Source organism: Lepidochelys kempii, chromosome 6, assembly GCF_965140265.1.
Source record: "Lepidochelys kempii isolate rLepKem1 chromosome 6, rLepKem1.hap2, whole genome shotgun sequence".
NCBI classification, from domain to species: Eukaryota; Metazoa; Chordata; order Testudines; family Cheloniidae; genus Lepidochelys; species Lepidochelys kempii.
In genome coordinates, this window is record NC_133261.1 from 119,724,888 (window position 1) to 119,748,672 (window position 23,785).

Genomic DNA, 23,785 nt, shown 5'->3' on the forward strand with positions numbered 1-23,785 from the left:
CTACCTTTAGTGGACATGGAGAACAATTGATCGTAGTCCTCTTTATATCAGCCCTTAAAGATTTTGAAGACTTTTGTCAGGTCCCCCTTCGGTCTTGTTTTCTCAAGACTAAACATGCCCAGTTTTTTTAACCTTTCTTCATAAATCAGGTTTGCTAAACTTTTTATGACATTTGTTGCTCTCCTCTGAACTCTCTCTAATTTAACCACATTTTTCTTGAAATGTGGCACCCTGAACTGGACACAATATTCTGGCTGAAGCCTCACTCATGTAAAGTAAAGAAAGTCAATTACCTCCCGTGCCTTACATAGGACTTTCCTGTTAATACATTCCAGAATGATTGTTGCCTTTTTCACAGCTGCATCACATTGTCGATACATATTCAATTTGTGATCCACTCTAACTCCCAGACCATTTTCTACAGTAATACCATCTACCCAATCTATTTCTTGTTTTCTAGTTATGCGTTTGATTTTTTTTCCTTCCTAAGTGAAGTACTTTGCACTTACGTTTTTTTTTAAATTTCATCTTCTTGAATTCAGACCAATTCTTGAATTCGTCAAGGTCATTTTAAATTCAAATTCTGTCCTCCAAAGTGCTTGCAACCCCTCCCAGCTTGATGTTGTATACAAACTTTATAAATATGCTCTCCACCCTGTTATCCAAGTCATTAAATACTGAATAGTACCAGACCCAGAACTGATCCCTGCAGGACCCCACTAGATATATCCTCACAGTTTGACAGAGAACCATTGATAACTACTCTTTGAGTACAGTCTTTCAATGAGGTGTGCACCCAATTTACAGTAATTTCATCTAGACCACGTTTCCCTAATTTGCTTATGAGACTGTCATGTGTGACTGTGTCAAAAGCCTTAGTAAAATCAAGATATACCCTGTCTGCCGCATCCCCGCTATCCATTAGGCCAGCAGTCCTATCAAAGAAGGAAAATAGGTTGGTTTGACATAATTTTTTCTTGACAAATTCATGCTGGCTATTCTTTACAACTAGGGCTGTCAATCAATTAAAAAAATTTTGTGCGATTAATCGCGATGTTAAAAAATAATAGAATACCATTTATTTAAATATTTGTGGACTTTTTTACATTTTCAAATATATTGATTTCAGTTACAACACAATACAAAATATACTGTGCTCACTTTCTATTATTTTTATTACAAATATTTGCACAGTAAAAAACAAAAGAAATAGTATTTTTCAATTCACCTCATACAAATAATGTAATGCAGTCTCTTTATCATGAAAGTTGAACTTACAAATGTAGAATTATGTACAAAAAATGCACTCAAAAATAAAACACAAAACTTTAGAGCCTACAAGTCTACTCAGTCCTACTTCTTGTTCAGCCAGTCACTCAAACAAGTTTGTTTACATTTGCAGGAGATAACGCTGCTGGCTTCTTGTTTACAATGTCACCTGAAAGTGAGAACAGTCATTTGAGTGGCACTGTTGTAGTCGGTTTTGCAAGATATTTACATGCCAGATGTGCTAAAGATTCATATGTCCCTTCATGCATCAACCACCATTCCAAAGGACATGCCTCCATGCTAATGAGGGGTTCTGCTTGATAACAATCCAAAGCAGTGTGGACTGAGGCATGTTCATTTTCATCATCACGAGTCAGATGCCAATAGCAGAAGGTTGATTTTCTTTTTTGGTGGTTCAGGTTCCGTAATTTCCACATTAAAGTGTTGTTCTTTTAAGACTTCTGAAAACATTCTTCACACCCCGTCCCTCTCAGATTTTGGACGGCACTTCAGATTCTTAAATCTTGGGTTGAGTGCTATAGCTATCTTTAGAAATCTCACATTGGTACCTTCTTTGCATTTTGTCAAATCTGCAGTGAAAGTGTTCTTAAAACGAACACCATGTGCTGGGTTGTCATCCGAGACTGCTATAACATGAAATATATGGGAGAATGTGGGTAAAACATAGCAGGGGACATACAATTCTCCCCCAAGGAGTTCAGTCACAAATTTAATTAACAGATTTTTTTTAATGATTATCATCATCATGGAAGCAGGACGTCTGGAATGGTTGCCGAAGCATAAAGGGGAGTACGAATGTTTAACATATCTGACACGTAAATACCTTGTAATGCCGGTTACAAAAGTGCCATGCAAATGCTTGTTCTCACTTTTAGGTGACATTGTAAATAAGAAGTGGGCAGCATTATCTCCCTTAAATGTAAACAAATTTGTTTGTCTTAGTGATTGGGGGAGGTTTAGATTGGATATTAGGAAAAACTTTTTCACTAAGAGGGTGGTGAAACACTGGAATGCGTTACCTAGGGAGGTGGTAGAATCTCCTTCCTTAGAGGTTTTTAAGGTCAGGCTTGACAAAGCCCTGGCTGGGATGATTTAACTGGGAATTGGTCCTGCTTTGAGCAGGGGGTTGGACTAGATGACTTTCTGGGGTCCCTTCCAACCCTGATATTCTATGATTCTATGATTCTATGATTGGCTGAACAAGATGTAGGACTGAGTGGACTTGTAGGCTCTAAAGTTTTAAATTGTTGTGTTTTTTGAGTGCGTGCAGTTATGTAACAAAAAAAATCTACATTTGTAAGATGCACTTTCACAGTAAAGAGATTGCATTACAGTACTTGTATAAGGTGAAATGAAAAATACTATTTTTGTTTATATTTTTATAGTGAAAATATTTGTAATAAAAATAATATAAAGTGAACACTGTACACTTTGTATTCTGTGTTGTAATTGAAATCAATATATTTGAAAATGTAGAAAAACATCCACAAATATTTAATACATTTCAATTGGTATTCTATTGTTTAACAATGACAATAAAAGTGTGATTAAATGCAATTAATTTTTTTAATCATGATTAATTTTTTGAGTTAATTGCGTGACTTAACTGTGATTAATTGACAGCCCTACTTATAACCCTGTTATCCTCTAGGTACTTAAAATTTGATTGTTCAATAATTTGTTCCAGTATCTTTCCAGGTGTCAAAGTTAGCTTGACTGGTCTATAATTCCCCAGATCTTCCTTGTTCCCCTTTTTAAAGATAGGAACAGTGTTTGAATGACTGATCACTTGGTACTGTATTTTTAACTCATTGAATTGTATTTGAAATGGTTTTAATATGTTTCTTGGGTATATGAATGTCTTTTATTTTTGATGAGTATGATCACTTTATATTAACCAAACAACAAACAAACCAACCAGGAAATCTGAGAAACTCTCAGGATACAATTCTTGTCCTCCCTCTGTAATATTTTACAGTAATTAGAATTTGAGAGGTTTTTAGTACACTCTTTTTTCCTTCCAAAGTATAGAAGATTGGAACATAAGGTTTGGAAGCCAAAATCATTTAGGTATTTGTAAGATCCATTATGAACACAGGGTTTGGAAATTTTCAAGGATCATGGCCTCTTTTAGTCAAAGCCATTTATATTGTTAAAAGAATGACATTGTTAACAAAGGAAATCCTAGCAATGGTATAAGTCCGATACTAGATAAGAATAGTAAAGTTGCCAGTCATGATGCAGAAAAGGAAGAAATATTCAATAATTATTATTGGAAAGCAGCAGGGTCATATATTCATATCTTCCAGTAATAAGGAAGAAGTTTCCCTATTCCATAAGTAAATAGGGAGGATTGAAACAGCAGCTATTAAATGTAAGCATTTTGAAATTAGCAGGTGCTGAAAACTTGCACCCAGAAGTATTAAAAAAATTAGCTGAGAAGCTATCTAAACCATTAATGTTCAGTTTCAACAAATCATGGAAAACGGGATGTTGCAGAGGAAAAACCTAATATTGTGCAAATATTTCAAAAAGTTAAATGAGATAACTCAGGTAATTAATAGTCTGGTTAGCTTGACATCGATACCGGGCCAAATCAGGGAAAGACTGATATGGGACACAGTCAGTAAAGAATTAAAAGATGGTGGCAGGCAACATGGCTTTATGGAAAACAAGTCTTGCCTAACTTGTTTTTTGATGACATAGTATACTAGACTTCTGTAAGGCATTTAACTTAGTCCTGCATGACATTCTGACAAAAAAAATCACAGACAAAATCAGTGTAGCCCTTATTAAATTGATTAAAAACTGGCTAAGTGGTAGATCTCAAAAGTTATTGTAAATGAGAAACCAATATCCTATGGAAGATTCCATCCCATTGTCGTCTTTTGCAGGATCCCACAGGAGACATGAGAAAAACATGCATAATAGTGACTGACTAAAGAAGCTCAATCTATTTAGTTTATCCAAGAGAAGATTACAAGGTGACTTCATCATGGTTTCCAAGTACCCACACGAGGAAGAGATTTCTGATAGTAGCTGGCTGTTTAACAGAAAAAGGCTTAACAGGCTCCAATGGTTGGAAGCTGAAGCTAGACAAATTCATTCAGATGTAAATTTTTAACAGTGAGGGTAATTAAATATTGGAAGAAGTTACTGAGGGACATGGTAGATTCTCCATCACTTGGAGCCTTTAAATCAAGATTGTCTTGTTGAAAGATGTACTGTAGTTCAACCAGAAGTTATGGGCTAGATGTAAAAATTACTGTGCCAGGTTCTGTGACCTGTATTATGATGATGGTCAGATTAGATTATTATAATGGTCCCTTTTGGCCTTAAACATTTGTGAATATATATGCTTAATATTTACCTTGACTGTCATAATGTACCTGATAAGATAGTAAATCCCCTTCTCAGTTTTCCAATCCATTATCTCAAAGATAACAATATGACTTAGATCTATTAAAATAAGGAAGGGACACATTAATGTAATTAATTAAGATCTGGATAGTTTATTGTCTGCCAGTTCTGTGTTTTGGACCTTTTAGCAATATCGTACAATAATAATAATATCATTCTTTATAACAGACCTTGATTGAACAGAAATTAAAATTCTAACTTTAATTCCTACATTAACATGAGCATGGTTGCCACAAAGTTAGTTCAGTGTTGCCTGGATCTCTCTGCTAAAGTGTACCTTGACATTCTAAGGACTGGCAAACTATTCATGAACTGGGGACTGGCTCCCACTATTGCCTGTGGAGCAAACTGATTTAATTCAGTAATGTGAGAACTTGCGCAGTGTTATTTGTTGACCTGCAATTTTCTCTATATATTAGACTTTCACAGGGTAGTTAATTTGTGTCCACTGGGATTAATTTATACCTTGCCATACATTTTTGTTAGCCGTCTTAAAAAGGGAATATTCCCAAGTAAATTAGCTAACATGTGCTTTAGGATTTACATCACTATTAGCAAGTTTGAGAAAATTTGCTCATGTTAAATGTACATTTCACAAGCCTAGTTCTTATAATTACTGGTGATTCACAGTTTGTCACTTTCTTTCTTTAACTGGTTAGGCTTTGCTAACTTTCCCTTTATTGTATCTGTTGGAAAAGCCACTTAAGGTAAGAATTTGTCTCATGGGACAGCCAACATCAAGTGATCTATCATTGGCTGCCGTCAGGGTCACAGTGCAGCTTTTCACTCACATGTGCTTTATATTTCTTATTGTGAGATTGCATAACATTTTTGTTCCTATTCTAATCTTGAAGCTCTTTTGGTATCTTATTCAGAGTCTAAGCTCTTTGTGGAAGGGACCATCCCTTATTATGTGTTTATACAGCACCAGGCACAATGGGGATCTGATCTCAGTTGAGACTGTAGGTGCTTCCATAATGCATGTAATAAATTCTCATCTATTTCAAGGCTTTGGTGGCCAGGTATTTAAATGACATACATCAGTAGCCCTTTCAATAGCTCACATGTGCACATGCTGAACAGATAACTAGGTGGTTTGTGCATAGTTTCCCATCTTTACAAACGTGATCTGAAGGCGCAAGTGCTGGGGTTTGCTTTCCTACTCTTGCCCATTTAAAAGCACTGAAGCAGGGAACAGCCCTGCTTCCACCACTGCCTTATCAACTTGCCTCAATTCTCTGCTTTCGCAGGGACCGTCTCTGTCAATCAGTGGGTTATTCAGATGCTAAGGCTGCTGAGACTGCCAGTAAGGGTGCCAATTAGTGCCAACTGTAAATGGTGTGTTTTGTAGAATTTATGTTCGTAGGAACTGATATTATAATGTAATAATGCCAAGCTCTTACGTAGGACTTCTCATCAGTAGATCTCAAAGCACTTTACAAATGAGATCAGTATCATTATCCCCATATCACAGACATAGGTGGAAAACTCTCTCTGAATACTGTCTGAAGGTGACAATGGTAAAAATATTCTGCTGTAGGAATGTCTCTTTCTTAAAACACCTACTGATCTTGTATCATATTCCCAGCTGATTTTTTTCCCCTTCTTTATTCAGGTTCTTTCCATTTGTCCCAAGGACATGAGGGCAGATATCTGCGTGCATCTGAACCGGAAGGTTTTTAACGAGCACCCTGCCTTTCGACTGGCTAGTGATGGCTGTCTGCGGGCCCTGGCTGTGGAGTTTCAGACTATTCACTGTGCTCCAGGAGACCTCATCTACCATGCTGGAGAAAGCGTAGATGCGCTCTGCTTTGTGGTGTCGGGATCCCTAGAAGTCATACAGGATGATGAGGTGGTTGCTATTTTAGGTACTGTGATCTTTACTGAAATGGTCGTACCCTACATAAATAATGGGGAGCTGCTCCCCAAGTTTTATCTAACAATCCAGATTGAAATGTAAGTTACTCAGTCATGTGTCTCAGCCTGTCTAAGCAGAGGTGCTTATTGTCGTTGTGTCTAAGTGCTTCACGCCAATTAAAGCTGTTCCTGAGTATTCCCTGACTGGCAAAACCCTCACCACTTGCCTTGCTCCCAGCGCGCATGATTGTGTGAGTTTCATTTTGTTTTTCCTTCCATCCTATCTCTACAATTGTGAGTTAATCCTGGGAATATGCTATTCCTGGAGGAAGGACTTACCAGGAGGTGGGTCTTCCATCGAAACCTGGCTTTGGCTGCCCTCATTAGGTGTTCCACAGCTGGGGTGTAGCTGCTGAAAAGGCTCTGTCTCTGTGTCTTATCCTATCCTAGTACCTGTAGAACACAAGCTGTCTTGGAGGATCATGAATCTTGGCAAATCTTGAAAGAGAGGATACAGGATGAAGAGTAGATAAATGTAAAACAAATAATTAAGGGGGTGAGATATGTGTCTGGAGAGGAAAATTGCTCAGGCAAATCTTGTGGACTTCATTTGCTATTCTTAGAAAGCCCTTGCCCTTGCTTTGCCAGAGATCATAAAATGATGCGCAGTTTTAGCATCGTGAAGCAGTTGTGTCGGGAAATGCAATTGCAGTGAATGACCTTCCTGAGGGAAACACACATGGAGCGGCTTGCAGCATTGTATTCTGTTAATTACAGCTTCACCTTGTGATAAATTTCCTCTTAGAATAGAGCGACGGAGCTCGAGGGGAGAGTGATATTTGGACATTCTGTATCAAGCGAGTTTTGTCGCAGCAGAAATGATTTGCTCAGTGAGCTGTGGATATGCTTTCCTTCTGCTTAGCTTCGAATAATAACTGGTCTTGCCCAGTGGCACTGTAGCAGTGCATTGGGACCATGAAAGATGAATGGTTGTCATAGCACTGAAACACTTTGTCTCAAGAGAGACTCCTTTAGCAGTAAATCCTTCACATTTTATTCCTGTAGGAGTGCTCTTTCTGCCTACTCTGGCTCACTGGTCAGAGGTAGGGTGTCCCTGAGCACAACAGAATGGCATCTGTGTGCTTGAAATTCTTTAAATCTTCCTCTGGAGGAAATGTGTAAAGTTTTTTTATGCTCTCATAGGAGTGTTTTCCATGTTTACCTTCACACTGGCCTGTTTCACTTGCCTGTATTCTAGTCTGGGTTGTTTTTTCTTTTCTTTCCCCACTGACACATAAATTTTCTAAATTTTCTTCTGAGTCAGAAACAAAAGACACAGAAACTCTTTGCTGGGCAGTGAAATGACACACTTACATCATTGTTGTGAATTGGCCCTCAGGCCAATACCACAGAAAATGAATAGTGGTTTGAGCCAGATAGACATGCAAATTAGGGTTGACCCAAGCAAATCTAGGTCCCTTATGAAGGCCTTTGCTTGATCCCCCTGGCTGGAAAGCCTCTGATTCACTCCGTGACCTTCTCCTCCCCCTGGACCATCCTCAAATTTCTACATAGGCCACCTGTTGATGAAGGAGGTGGTCAGTGTTGGTGGGAGGGTACAAACAGAATGTACATTTGTCTAGGGATTGGGGCGGGGGAAATAATGGGTGCAGTTTTCCTATTAAACAAGAAGAGGTGGGAGTATGCCACCTGCCCCAGCCAGGGCCACATTAAGGTGCAAGAAATGCAGCTAATGCAAGAGACTCCAGTTATCACCAAAGCAGGTTGAATGCCACAGCATGCTGAGCCCCCTGTCGTTACAAGTTTGGCAGCACTAGTTGACCTGGTCCTAACACAAATCTCTCACTGACTGTCGTGGCAGAATTTATGTCCCCATCAGATTTCTCTGCTTCCCCACAGAAAAATGACTTTCTGACAGGGAAGCAAGGGGAACCACAAGAGTGGTCATGCGTCCCCCCCCAGCAGTATGTTTTGGGTGCCAGGGAAGCTGGCAGAGAGGTAAATCACTGTGGGGCAGGGGATAGGACTGGAGAAGACGTGGCTCCCCACCCTGCATCAGGCTCAGCTGCTAGTCCTGGCTGGGCTAGGGAGGATGGGACTTCCTCTTCCCCTGCACGGCATCCGGGATTGGGTCAGACCCACCCTGTAATCTCTCCCCCAGCTGCAGGAAGCTCTGCAAACTCCCTCCACACACACACTTCCTGTACCCATCGCTCCTCAGCTGCAGGGGGTGGGGGATCCCTGTACAAGGAGCTGCTCCCCCATCCACCTAACCCCTGTGCATCCATAACCCCTCATGCCCAGACCCTCCCACCAAGCCTCACCCCCACCCCCCCGCACTCAGAACCCCTCTGATGAGCCCCACTCCCCTTGTGCCTGGACCAGCCTGAGGAGCCATCCACCCCCCGCACCCCACTGAGCCTCAATCAGCCGCACCTGGATCCCCACCCCACTGAGCCCCACTCCCCCAGCATCTGGACCCCCCCCTCGAGCCCTCCACACCCAAATCCCCCTGCTGAGCTCTATCCCCACACACACACACACACATCCAGACCTCCCCTGCAGCTGAGCCCCAACCACCTTCACCTGGACCCCCCAGCAGTGTCCTATTACCGTTGCATCCGGCACCCCCCTAACAAGTCCCTGTGCATCTAGATCCCCCCCCACACCCGGATTGCCCCATACAGAACCCTCTCAGCCCATACATGGATCCCCCCCACACTGAGCCCCTCCACACTTGGCTCCTGCCTTGCTGAGCCTGCCTGCCCACACCTGGCGTACCTGGCATGAAGAGGGCAGGGCCCTGGGGTGTTTCTTTGGCAGTCCCAGTCCATGCACTGTGTCAGGGTTGGATGCAGCTTCACCACTGAGTCTGTGTCTGGGGTTCGGGGAGCTGTACCGTGATCTCCCGTCTCTGTGCAGCCTGTGGCCTGTGCTCCCCAATGCCATGCTGGAACCTCCACCAATAAAAGTTTTATTGAACAATAAAATTTGCAGGATTTTAAAATATTGTGTGCAGATTTTTTAATTTTTTTGCGCAGAATGCCCTCAGGAGTAACTAATGGAGGCTGAAATGAAGGAGAAGACAGAGTAGCTGTCTTTCTAAATCACCTGAAAAGGCTGAGTTCCTCATCTCCCCTAGCCATGACCTCAGCTGTGCCTTTAAGGCAGAGCCCTGCACTGGAAGTGCGGCAGAGCTGCACTGCCCCAAGGGTGTTTGCACAAGAATTCTCTCTCCAGCTCCCTAGCTTGTGCGGGAGTATTTTCACTGCTGCATCCCTCGAGCAGGTGCATCATATGCCCCGGCTGGGCTGCTCGGTGCATGAAGGCCTGGTGCATGAAGGCTCCTATGATGTCTCGTTGGGCCGGTACTCTGGGGACGTCAGGGGCTGTAATTACGCCAGGCTGCTCTGCCAGGTATGAGACAAGAGGAGACGACAGAAAGCAATACCTGTGCAGTGGCTAATGTACATGTAGGAAGCGGAGGGAGCACACCAGTCGACGCAGGTCTTCATCACATCACATCATTCTGTCCTGGCAGGATGCAGCACGGAGGAAGAAATAAGGAACAAGAGCAAGAGAGGAAATGTCCTGACCCACTGCCAGACGTGTGTGCGCCCTTTTGTGCACTCACATAGCTTGTCCAAGGGGCATCCCCAGTTTGTACCAGCTGGAGAATCTGAATTGAGGCATATACACACAAACCTGATGCATTTCCCTTCATTCTTGAAGATATTAAGACATTTTAAACTACAGTTTTTATGCAAAAAGCCATCAGGTCTAGTATTCCGGGTTGAAGCCGCTATGCCGAAAGCTAAAATCAGCAATTTCTTTATCAAAATATTTTTTGTACGTCAAGTTAGCGAACCATCTCCTGCTAAATACTAATCTCAGTGACAAAAAGGATCCCTCTCTCTTTGTGTTACAGCTCTTTAAAGAAGAAAGGCTTGAGCTGTGTGCTACCAAATGAATGATTTTGAGGGTGTTACAATAAAACAAAGCATAAATTACTAATTTGCTGCGCTGAAAAACATTAAGTGAATTTCATGTAGGCTTTGTTGTTCATTACTGAATATCATTTTTCTGCAATAATGGTGAGAGATCTTTACTTCCACCTCCTACATTTCGTAAATCCAGTAGCTATGTTACGTGCTGTCTGACTGGAGAGACCTTTAACCACATTGAGTTAAAGAGAATTGGCTTTAATTACTGGAAGTGCCTTCGATTCTGCCATCACTGCTGACAGCTAATTCAATGAAACAGAGTTACATTTATTGTGTGGCATAGGGATTGGTAGACAGCATAAATCTAGTTTAAAGGATGATAAACTGTTACTCTGATAATAAGCAAAATAGGGGATTTCCTCTTGCTCTGAACTGATTAGCTGCAAGACTTTCAGGAGTTCTGGAAGAGGATCCCTTTCAGAGGCATTTGCAAAGGCATTTATAATGACAATAAGATGGTGCAGTGCAGATCAAAGGATGGAGAACACCATTTTTATCAGTTTGTCCTGCCATAAGCAGTTCACACAGAAGGGAAAAGAAACTGCACGTCACCTGGCTCTTCCCTTCCACCTCTCCTTTGCTCACTGTCTTTGTAGGAGTCCTCTGAGCATCTCAAGGGGCTTTACATACATTAATTAAATTCTCACCATACCCTGCCCCACTCTGCAGGGAAATATTAGCTTCATTTTAGAAATAACATGCGAGGCAAGTGACTTGCTTGAGGTTGAACAGCAGGGTAGTGGCAGAACCAGGATCTCCGACTGTCACTTCTGTGCTTCAGCTGAGAGATCATGTGTTCCTCTTTCCTATGGGGTGCTCTATCCAAATAATATATATCAAGTCCGAATCTCTTGTATGACCTGGTGTGCCTCCTAGTCCACCTCTCCCACTTTGCTCACTGCCTTTGTGTGACTCTGTCTGAGGATCTCACGGTGCTTTACGTACATGAATTCATTCATTCTCACCACCCCACTTTCGCCTCCTGCAGCCATGTTGCTCAGTAGGTTTGGTGTCCCAGACAAGTATTTTCATTGGACTTACAGTAGGGATGCGCTTGACCCTTTGTGTTTAGGGGCAGGGCTTTGGAGGACCTTGGCTCCTCATCTTTAGAATTTGCTCCCCTTAGAAGCTCATGAGAGCCTGGATCTAGTGAGCTTCAGGGCAGGATGGAGGACCTAGTTATTTTGTTTAGCTCTGTTATGCTTTCGTTCTTGTTTTGTGCCTTAATTTTCTGTAATTAAGGTACCCGGCTGCTGTAGCAATAGGCATTATAGAAATGAGTAAATTGAGTGAATAATTCAAATTGAGCCCTGTGATCTGCAAAGTCTGGGATTCTTTAATGAAAATACCCTGGTGTGCCATTAAGTTCTCTCTGTTACGACCTTCATTTTCCTCTACCGTCTGAGTGAAATAACTGCTAATCAAATAGCTAAGAAACCAAATTCATCTCTGGTGTAAAATGAAGCTGGAGAAAATGAAGCAGAATACAGCTTAGTAATTTTACCATGTTACATTTGCAACTGCAAGAATAACCGGCAAGGGTAAGCAATCTTATGTCTAATTGTCATAAACTTTGCTGATAAGTCAGGCCACGCTGAGAACTCTATTTCGTAATTTTCCAGTCACAAGTAGAACTTGATAGAGTAACTAGAATCGCTTTATATGCGGAAATGTGCCACCAAACAGGTTTCAGTAAATGCAAGCTAATGAAATCAGGTGTCCACTCACATGGGGCAGATAGTAGTTCACCCTACTGCAGTTACAGACAATTTGCGTCTGGCAAAGAATCTTATGTAAGTGGTGGTGTTAAATGCCGACCAAGTATTTCTAGATGCTCCCTTTAATAGTATGGTTTACTGTAGAACTCATAGAATTGCTTTAAACCTGAAGATTAAGTAACGTATTTTGAAGAAAATGTTATGCCAGAAGAAAGGTAATGACTTTACACTTAAATGTTGATTCTGGGAACTGATCAAAAATAATTTGGTTCAACCCAAAGGGCTGATTAAAATATAATAAGGAGCTGAATTCCTAGGTGTGATTGATCCCTGTTGAATGAAAGCAGTTTTGGTAGCCCAGGCAGTATGAATATATGACAGCTTGTACTTCATCTACACTAGTGATCTTACCCCACATGTAATCAGATAAATTGTCTATTTTAATGTGATGTATGTCAGTTTTTATATGTGTTCTTCATATAATCCCACTACATCCCTGTTGTTTATTGGATTTTTTATTTTACCAGAAGCCCAGACCTTCAGTTATTAAGCTTCCTTTAAACAGGGTCACATGTTATCTTTTAAGGCATTATTTCTTCCTAGTGGAATTAGAAACTGAATATTACCAAATATCAGACATGAACATTAGGGAAAGCTCGCCATAGCAAGTGGCATATAATTCATTGGTTTTAGTAAGGTATTTGAAAATTGGGAATGATTTTTTTCCACCCCATATTGCAGCTGTATTCTGAGGTTCAAAGGGATAACAAATTGATTCTTCTAGCAAATAGCATGAGGCGAATCCTAGGAGGTGCCGATCAATTACAACTCCCAGTGAAGTCAGTGCTCAGCGGCTTTTGGATTTATGCAAGTAGGCTTTAGAATTGCAGTATTAGGAATCCATCCATCAGCCCTATTAACATTTTGAATTTACTTGATGTTATGCTGAGCGAATGTTGCTGTGGAATTGAATTGTCATCCTCTGGTCAGATCTAATATAAACCTTTTCCTCTTCCTGGTGGTTCCTTATTGTTGCTTGTTTCTTTGAATAGGTTTTATTTACTGTGATAGACCCAGGCCATTTGGGTACAGCAGAGTAGCAGAAGGCAGATAAACTGGCCACTGGATTAACAGTTTTCTGTTCCCTGACTGACCAGAGCAGGGGCTGCTCCAGGCTAATGAGAACACCTGACTCCAATTAACCTGCAAAGAGTCAGGTGAGGCCATTAAGCTAATGTGACCACCTGACTCTATTTAAGGCCCCTCTGATACTATAAAAGGGCTCACTCCAGTCAGGCAGAGAGGAGCCAGAGGAGAGGAAGTGCAGCTGAAGGGCTGGTTACTGAAGACACCCTCAAGTCATTGGTAAGGGAGCCCTAAGGTAAGGGTGAAGAAGGGAGAAGCAGGAGAGCTGTGGGGAAGTGGCCCAGGGAAATGGAGCAACTCTGGCGGTAAAAGGTTGGCTGCCAACAGCTGCTACCATTAGGGTCCCTGGGCCGGAACCTGGAGTAGAGGGCGGGCCCAGGTTCCCCCCAACTCAACACTACAGAAACACCTCCTGGGAGGGGAAAACAGGCCCCTGTCAGGACAGGAGGCTAAACTGTTTTGGCATGAGGCCGTAGGAGCAGCAGAGACTGTGGGAATTCTCTCACCAACTTCCATTGCTGGCTTATGATGAAAAGGGCTCAGTAGACTGTATCCCTGGCCCTAGAGAGAAAGGCTACGTGGAGGGTTGCAGTGAGCCTCTGAAGCTAGCATAAACCTCCTGGACATGCGGGACCCACAGGGACAAGGTTGGAGTTGTGCCACGTTATATTTTGTATTTTAATAATTATTTACAAAAAAAGCTTTACCAGTGTTCAGCTGGCTTTCTGCACATGTTCCATACCATTGTTGCTTTTTCCCTCCATTGGCCATTTTTGAACCCATTGCTGTTTTTCCAAAGTGCTTGAAATGACCTCTTTCATTCTGTCATTTTATGTAGTACCATGCAGCAGGTAGGCCCAGGTTTTCCAAAGGAGCTCAGGGCCAGACTTTCAAGTGTTCAGTGACCACAATTATGGCCAGATTTTCAAATGAGCTCTGCTCCCATTTGGGTACCAAAATAACAGTTGGATTTTCAGCTGAGCGCTTTGTTGAAAATTTAGCCAAGAGGGTCCAGTTATACTTCCACTGTAGTCAGTGGCAAAATATCCATTGACTTCAAGACCTACAGGCCCAGACCCCACTATGTTTTCTAGGGCTTAAGACAGAAAGTCAAAAATATATGAATGAACCAATCAAAGCATTTCATGTTACATGTTTTCTCCTATATTTATTTTTGATTATTTAGAGTTGGCCAGTTCCTTCTTGCTTTAGTGTAGATTCATAGATTTTAAGGTTAGAAGGGACCTTAAACTAATCTAGTGTAACCTCTGACATAACACAGGCCATGATCATGGCTAAAATATTTAGACACACTAGACTAAATCCTGAGATGGGATATATATGTGCAACACCCAGCAATATAATTTTAGGCTTTGCAGGTGGTCAGTTAGGAGTCATCCTAAATTACCAGCAAATACTGTATCTTCCAGCAGTTGCTGTGTAGCCCTTGGTGCAGAATTTACTATGTTACATGTAATTGCTCTTCTTCATCAACATTTTACTGGCACATACCCAGGTTCGGTATTTTATGATTTCACTTTGCAGCCAGAGATTCAGGATAATATATTGCATTAACTGCCTAGAAACATGGACTCTGCAGCTCTTCTCAGCCATTTAGATAATGACAGCCCTCCTGTAAACGCCGCCCAGGTCCTTGATGAATAGAGCATTTGTTAGAGAATTGTTTACATTTTAATATTTTATCAGTGGGGAGATGCAGAGCTTTAACACAAATTAAATCTTAATTCATGCAGTTTCCTCTCAATGTGTTAGGTTTGGAAAAGATTTTCTAGGCATTGTAGTCTGTAGATAACTTTTTACATTTTTAAATTGAGTCCAAATACATTGCTCCAGCAGCGTTCAGCCATATAGTGCTGTTAACAGGATATTATGTATTTTTGACACCTGATGCCCTTTTGCTGAAAGTTGGTCTTTGGCTGATTAAAACAACTGAAAGGAAACATCTGAGAAAATCCATCTGAAGGTGGGTGAAACTAGGCATGTGCCCTGTGGAGTATTTCCTGTATGAATAAACAGCTGTTATAGAACAACAAACAAACTGTCTGGTGGTTTGTATCATTCCCTGATTTTGGCCCATGTACCATTCTCAACGCACAACACAAATAACAGGGTTGTATGCTTATGAGATTCATGGGAACAAAGTACCTATATCCCACAGTCTACTGCAGCATCAGGCTGTACTCCCTTCCGTATATGGGGCGATGGCTGATGAATTTGCACTGTTGTGGATCCAGCAGCATCACACGAACCCCTTGTGAATCCAGTCTCTGAGCCACCATAAATCTGTGACCCATTCTGAGCAGAAAGTGCGAACTCACTGTCCCCAATCTTCAGGCTTCCAGCCTTAACTGAGACCTGTCCTGGCTCTCCTTAAACCATGTCCAGCCACTCATATCTGTCTCCCTTTTGCTCCTGTCCTGGGAGGTGTTTATCTTGGTAGCCATAATTTCAGAAAGGAAGATTGGGCCCTTTTATCTGTTTTCCCTTTCTACATAATTTTTACCAGGAGATTTTTTTCCCCCGTATCTGCCTAGACTTCTTCCCAAAGGTCCTATCCGGCTCTCACATCTACTAGGATATTTCTCTGCTCAGTTTCTGTTGCCAGTTTAAGATGGAGAAATATATATGGGGTGTGTGTGTGTGTGTATATATATATATAGACATGTGCAGGGCTCTGAAAGTCAGCTTAACTGGAACCTTTGTGAACCTTCTGTGAGCGTCTTTGCAGGCCCCAAGCAAGTTGATAAGTCTTGTAGCTTTGTTCTTCATTGGGGAGGTCAGAGTATTTACTGCAGAATCTTACAAATTGGCAGTTAGCCAATCAAGCATGGCTGTGCTGAAAATCTGGCCCCAAACCTTACATGTTTCTAACCAGTTTCAAAAATGCTGTCATTACCAATTGGATGTCTAGTTAGATATTAAGGAGACTGGGAAATATGCTTCCTTGTGAAAAAAATTTTAAATGTAACCCGAGGTCTGAGTTCTCCCAGAACACGTTTTCCAAGAAAATGAACTTGTTATGTATACTTAGAACTCCTCAGGCTTAATCCAACAGATCATTTAGAATTTATACCAGATAGTTCCCTTCTAAAAACTCCGAGTGAGTAGGGCTTTGTCTACCTTCAAATATAGTATTGATTTATCTGTTAAAACTAGATAAAACAATGCAACCATCCCTATTGTGTGCACAGGTGTATTGTTGTAAAAGTGCTTTACACTGGTGTAACTTTTCCCACACGGGATGGGGCATAACTATACTGGTACAAAGCATCTTCATATCAGTGAAACTACATCCAGGCCAGGGGGTCTACCTCAGCAGTGCACGTAAGGCGGTACATTACGGGCTCTCCTGGGAACCGCAGCGGGGAAATGAGCAGAACATGGGGTCACTGGGCGGCCCCATGCCAGCAGCCCCTCTGGTGTGGCTGCTGTACTGCCCCCAGCCTTGCCCCCAGCCCTGTCCTCGAGCGGGGCTGCTGTACAGATGGAGGAGACCCTGCGTGGAAGGGTGGGGCGATACAGCCATGCCGGAAGAGCTGCGGGCGTGGGACCGTGCTCCTTTCACCGCTGCGGTTCCGAAGGTGCAGCGGGAGGAGGACAGAGGGGCCCCCCATCCCTAGATAAGGGGGGTGGATCATGGGGAGGGGACAGGGAGGGCATGGGGCCCCTGGGCTAGGGGCAAGGCAGGGAGGAGTCACGTGGGGGTCATGTGAGGAGGTCACGTGCCCCCCAAGTGCCCTCCCGTACCTGTAAGAAATGGATTACACTTGCACCACTGGTCTACCTGTGTAACTATTGCAGTAAAAAAAAATCACAATTCTAACTGATAGAGCTAAACTGATACAATTTTCAAGTGCAGACCCAATCTCAGTCTTTCTTTTAGTCCAAAAATCAACGTAACGGTAGTAACCACATGAACATCCAGGGCCTGATTCTCTTTTGCCTTTTGCTTTGTGTAGTCATTTACACTAGTAAAAAGTGCATGTAAAAAACTACCCATTTTGGTTTGGTAGCTTTCACATTTTCACCCACTTTAAGGCCCCTTTTACACTATCAGAGCAGTGGGATGAGGCTTTAGTGATAATGGGAATCAGAGCCATAGTGATTTACATCCATTTTGCACTGGTGTAATGTCTACACAAGGTGAAAGACAGTGGTGCATCAGGCCCTAGCATGTTGATGCTACAGGATCCTTTCCTTAAGGCTTGTCAAAAATTATTCCAGAATAAGATAGGGTATGAATTTACAGCACAGTAGCTATTTCTGAATAACTTCCATGCATAGGTCAGGTCTACTCTATAGGGCTAGATGGACCCAAGATACACAACTCCAGCTATGTGAATAACGTAGCTGGAGTTGACGTACCTTTGGTTGACTTATTGCAGTGTCTACACCACACTGGGTCAACGGGAGCAACTCTCCCGTCGACTTACCTTATGCTTCTTGTTCCAGTGGAGTACTGGAGTTGACGGGAGAGCGATCTTCAGTCGATTTAGCAGGTCTTCACTAGACTCACTAAATCGACCCCCGGTGGATCAATCACAACATGTCAATTCCCCGGTAAGTGGAAACAAGCCCATAGGCACTCTTATTCCAGATTAAAAGTACCTTTTTCTGTACATTTTTTTAAGTACCTCTTTTAGTTCATTCAATTTTCCAAGTGGATTAAGCTAATTCAGAAAAAGGCATTCTCATTTCAGAATAAGAGTGTGCACACATGGATTTATCCCTGGACAGCTATTCCTGAATAACTCCATATGTGGATAAGTCCTTAAAGGAGTCTTGGTCAGAGTCTAACTGTGGAGACAGATTTTAAAAATGTATACCCTACAGATCTCTCAAAGCAGCCATTTTGCAACACCAGCCCATGGCTATATCTGTACATGCATACCTGCCTAAATACCTAAATTGCAATATGTGCGTGCATATTTGCTTGCATAACTTAGATACATGCTGTTCATTCAACTATATTTGAAAATCTGACTTTTAATTTCAACTAGCTAAATTAGCCTTTGCAATTATCTGAAAGGAGAGTGAAAGAGAAATATATGAATATTTGCCATCATTTACTAATAGCCATCAGTGAGCTGGGGATAAAATATAATATGTAATTAGTGTCTGAGTGTTCCCTGATGGGGAAAACTCTATTGTGTTGCAGGATTTTATTTTGTTTTCACTCATTACATTTGTTAACAAATTTGGCTGATTTAACAAGTGTCGCAGCTTTCAAATATTTGGAAAAAGTTCAGAAGAGTCTTGAACTATTTGTTCTTGTTTTCATGCTGTCTGAACACAGCATAATATCACCATGCTTTCGCTGTGCCATGGAAGCTAATGCTCCTATTTATCTTTGTGTTCAAAGAAACATACAGCGTCCGTAAAGTACAAAATGTCAGTGTTACCTTTTGTGTCTGTCCTTTAAATCCTTCCCCACTTCAAGTTACCGCACTGCCATTTGACTCAAAAGGCAACTGACTCGTGAATAAATGAATTGCTCTGGATGATTGTAGTGGCTCAGCATCTATTTGATGATCCCACTGCTGTTTTGTTATTTAACAGAACAGCAACAATAATGAAAATCTGTTCATTTCTCTGAAGGATGATTCATTTATAAAAAAATTGTGGTACATTGTTTAACACTCAGTATTACACAAGGGTTGCATGTAAGTATCATCTACTTTTAACCTTTTATTTTTAATTTGCTGGGTAATATTACCTTGCATTTAGAAAGAAAAGAAACATTTCGCTTACATTGTGGGAGGAGAATGATAAGAGACAACTCAACGATATTGCTTATTTTCAACAGCAGGCTGTAGTTGCTCAAAGCTAAACTCCAGTTTTTCCAAGTGCACATCACAAAGAAAAAATAACTGATGCATTGTTGCACATGTTTCAAAAAGTGGTCTATTTTCAATAAATTATATAACTGTGTTGTGTGTGTATGAAACAGAACTGCGTTTATGAACAAGGACAATTAACTACAGAAAGGAATTTTAAAATCAGTACATTAGCTAAGTGATAAATTACTCATAAATGCTCTGCAATAAGCATTTAAACTTTATGCCATCTCATTTTGTAAAATGCATTAGCTGGATTATGTATTCCATATTCACCCTCATTTTTTAAAAAAATCCTTTGAAAACCAGACTAAGAAATAAAGCCTTTATAATCTTCATTAGAAGAGACAATTCCAAGATATAGACATTATTTTTTATTGAATGTAAAATAGAGATGAATAAAACCAAGACAAGCATCAGCAATTTTTACTTTACTACAAATAGAAATTCCTATTCATGTTTTGCAAACCTCCAAAGATCTAGTGAATAATATTATGCACATACAATACCATAGACAGTACACAGAAATAAAACCCCAGACCACATGGAACAATGAGATCAGTTTGATCAGCTAGATTGTTAATTTGGTTAGTGTATGTAGTTCCCAAAACAAAGCTGCAAAGTATCCTTAGAAAATGTTGCAAATATTTGAGAGTGTGGGCGATAAAAAATATTATACATGTACTATCGTTCTTCCCTTGGGAAAATAAAGTCTCCAAGCTATAAAATAAACCCTCACTGGGGCCCAATCCAAGGGTTATTGAAAGCAATGGAGAGAGTGCTAAGAAACCTCTTTCTTAGATGCCTGGCTGGTGTGTCTTGCTCACATGCTCAGGGTCAAACTGATCGCCGGATTTCAGGGTCAAAAAGGAATTTCCCCCCAGGTCAGATTGGCAGAGGCCTTGCGTTTTTTTCGCTTTCCTCTGCAGCAAGGGGCACAGGTATCATCTGGGCATATTTCACCTCTTCATTTTCCTGCCACGGCAAGGGCCCCGGGCATTGGTGGCACCTCGCTCTTTCCTGGTCTTGGCCTGTGGCTCACAACAGTTCACTCTCCTGAGGACTGAAATGCTTTTGTTTAACTAAAGTAATTGGGCTCAATATAGGGATATCTGGGTGAAATGTGATTGACAGGCATTCAGTTCTAGATGATCTAATGGTCCCATCTGGCCTTAATCTCTATGAAAAGACTTTACTGGGTTTTGAATTAGACACCAAATCCCTTATACTTTGTTTCCTTTTAAGGGTCCTAAAAATGTTTGTAACTTTTGTTAAAATCAAGGTGAGCATTTTGTAAGAAATGAGGAGGATACTTCTGAATGCCACCCTCATTTTTATACATTCACTTTTTCTACAGTGGCTGCTTCAGGTAATTTGGGTATCAGGCACAGTCCAAATATTGGACCTCACTCAGCATATTGCTAGAAAAGCAATTAGGCAAGAGAAGGGAATTTTGGCTACTCAAAGGGGGTGTCTTCCCAACTGTTAACCACTGTCAGAACAGCTATTTTAGGGCTCAAACTTGCCAATAATTATGCATATAACTTGCCACATATGAGTTAAGTTATTCATGTGTGCAAATATCCTTTTTGAGATGGAGTGACCAGCACTGCAGATCTACACTTCAGATCTGCCACTTCTCTGGTTTACAGTAAATATGAGGAAAGGTTTTAATCTTGAGATATTTGTCATGACACTTGGTTCTAGCTGTGACATTGAACCATGTGTCTTTTCTTTTATGCAAAACTGGACTGTCACATTCCGGGGTACGATCCAGATCAGTGTGCGGTTGTATCACTGCCTGCCCCATAACCTTGGGTGCCTCACAATGCTTTGCTGTTGTAGTTCCCAGCACGGGATGTTCACAAACAGCCAAACAGCATGCAGGTCACAGTCTGGGTGTCTGTGTATAGGTGCAGCCCTGGTCCAGCATGCTTTGAATTTCTGTGCAAATTTGCTCTTATACCTTGCCAGTGGTGCGGTAGGACCTGCTGGGATGGCTGTAATCCTACAGTAATGGTCATATAAGTCAGCAAGTGAGTCTTCCCTGGTTTGCTAGAAAACACTTGTCTATGTTCTTGCAGCACAGATAACACCTCTGCCTTTTCAACTGGTGTTAACTCACCACAGAGATCAATGCTTTCCATGGGTGAGTCAGGTTGACGTTCAGTGAGGTAATGTGCCTCAGTTTCCCTTTCTACACAACAGCTTGTGTTGACCATAGCTTGCCTGCTGTGATAAGCTTTAAATCTGTTTACATGCACTAGCTGTGGGACACCATTACCATGCGACCTTTTAACATGATCTGTATCTTCATTCACCTCTTCTGTCACTGCAAAAGGTCCTTCCCAAGAATTCTGCATTTTAGTGCTTAGCACTAACCGCAGATCCTCCATTTCAAAAGAGCATTTACAAGTATGTTGGCCATACTGCACCTTTTGTTTGGACTGTTCCTGAGGTTAGTCTGATCCATTTCCATTAAGTCCATTAACTTCTGTAACAGTGTACCCTTCTCAGAAGTCTCAGATAAGATCCCTCACTTCTCTTCCATATAGAAGATCAAATGGGGCAAACCCTGCTGACTCTTGGGGCACTTTCCTATAAGCAAATAGCAAATAGGGTAACAATCAGTTAGTGACATTGTCCCAGACTCCGGTTCTCCTATTTGATTCTGAGCCTAGATTTTAGAATTCCATTGAACCTCTCCAACAGACCATTTGTCTCTGGGTGATATGGGATGGCTTTTAGTTGTTTTGCCCCAAACAACTTCCATAACTCGCTGAATAGCTGAGACCTGAAATTTGACCCACAGTTAGGTAAAATCTCCTTAGGGAAATCCAATCTGCTAAAAATAGCGAAAATTGCTTTTGCGACAGAATCAGCTTCAGACCAGTGAAGAGTTGTCACCCAGAATGTGATATGTACCTATCATTTCACTTTACAACATCCAAATAAAATGAATAGTTTGAGCCACTACCTTCCTAATAGCTTTGGCCAGACCTAGCTTTGGAGGCATGGATTTTATATACACTAGTACCTGTAAATGTTCAGATATTTAGTTTTGTCTTAATCTAGTTGGTAAAATCTTCAAGGCAGGAATGAGGTCTTCATATATGTTTCTACAGTGCCCATCCAGTGGGGCTCTGATCCTGATTGGGCTTTTGGACAATACTGTAACATCGATAATTAATAATATTTCATCTAGAAAAATCACTTAATCTAATTGTTAGCAGCACTGGTCAAATGGCAGAAAATCAGATTGTCAAATACAACTAAATATAAGTACAATGTTCAGTTCACTAAGATTTGTGGGGTCAGTTTGTTTGTTGTTTGCAATTTTTCATTGCAATGACCGTTGGACATTCTTCAAAATGTTCACAAATTCTCAATATTTCACAAATTTTAGAGCAGATGATTGTGCAGCTGAAAACAACATAAAACACAAGCTCATTACAAATTACTTACCATTTGTTATTCTCCTGTTTAAAAATAAAATGTCATTCAGTTAGGGAGTAAAAACAGATGCCCAACTGCACAACACAATTCGAAAATATTTAATGCAAACAGTCATGGACAACAAGTAGTTAGAAAATTATTTTGTCAGAACTATTCAGTGAATGCAAATGAACAAGTTCATTCACAGGAATCAGGGTGTATTTGTGAATGATTTGCTAGCCAAAAAGGGAGTTGATTTTTTTAGCAAATGTTATTCTTAATTAATAGTTTGATTGGCTCTAATCGTTAGATACTTCAGTGAGGCTCAGATTCAGCAAAGCACTTAATAGCACATGCATAGTTGTAGCATGTGCTTAAGAGTGAAATTTTCAAAAACTGCCCCCCCATCCAGTTTTTAAAAGGAGCTTAATAAGTCTCAATTTCAAAAGTGACTGTCAAGCTTCCTTCCTCACTCTGAACTCTAGGGTACAGATGTGGGGACCTGCATGAAAGACCCCCTAAGCTTATTCTTACCAGCTTAGGTTAAAAACTTCCCCAAGGTACAAACTTTGCCTTGTCCTTGAACCATATGCTGCCACCACCAAGCGTTTTAAACAAAGAACAGGGAAAAAGCCCACTTGGAGACGTCTTCTCCCAAAATATCCCGCCAAGCCCTACACCCCCTTTCCTGGGGAAGGCTTGATAAGAATCCTCACCAATTGGTACATGTGAACACAGACCCAAACCCTTAGATCTTAAGAACAATGAAAAATCAATCAGGTTCTTAAAAGAAGAATTTTAATTAAAGGAAGGGTAAAAGAATCACCTCTGTAAAATCAGGATGGTAAATACCTTACAGGGTAATCAGATTCAAAACATAGAGAATCCCTCTAGGCAAAACCTTAAGTTACAAAAGACACAAAAACAGGAATATACATTCCATCCAACACAGCTTATTTTACCAGCTATTAAACAAAAGAAAATCTAACGCATTTTTTAGCTAGATTACTTATAGATTACTTACTAACTTTACAGG

The 23,785-nt window shown here is 41.1% G+C and overlaps 1 protein-coding gene across 1 annotated transcript in view; it reads left to right on the top strand.

Moving 5' to 3' along the window:
• Positions 1-23,785, top strand: part of KCNH5 (potassium voltage-gated channel subfamily H member 5) — a 230,623-nt gene that overhangs the window by 161,618 nt on the left and 45,220 nt on the right. The window contains exon 9 of the mRNA XM_073350736.1: positions 6,326-6,578. Within this exon, the coding sequence (XP_073206837.1) occupies positions 6,326-6,578 (253 nt within the window). The remainder of the gene's footprint in view (positions 1-6,325; positions 6,579-23,785) is intronic.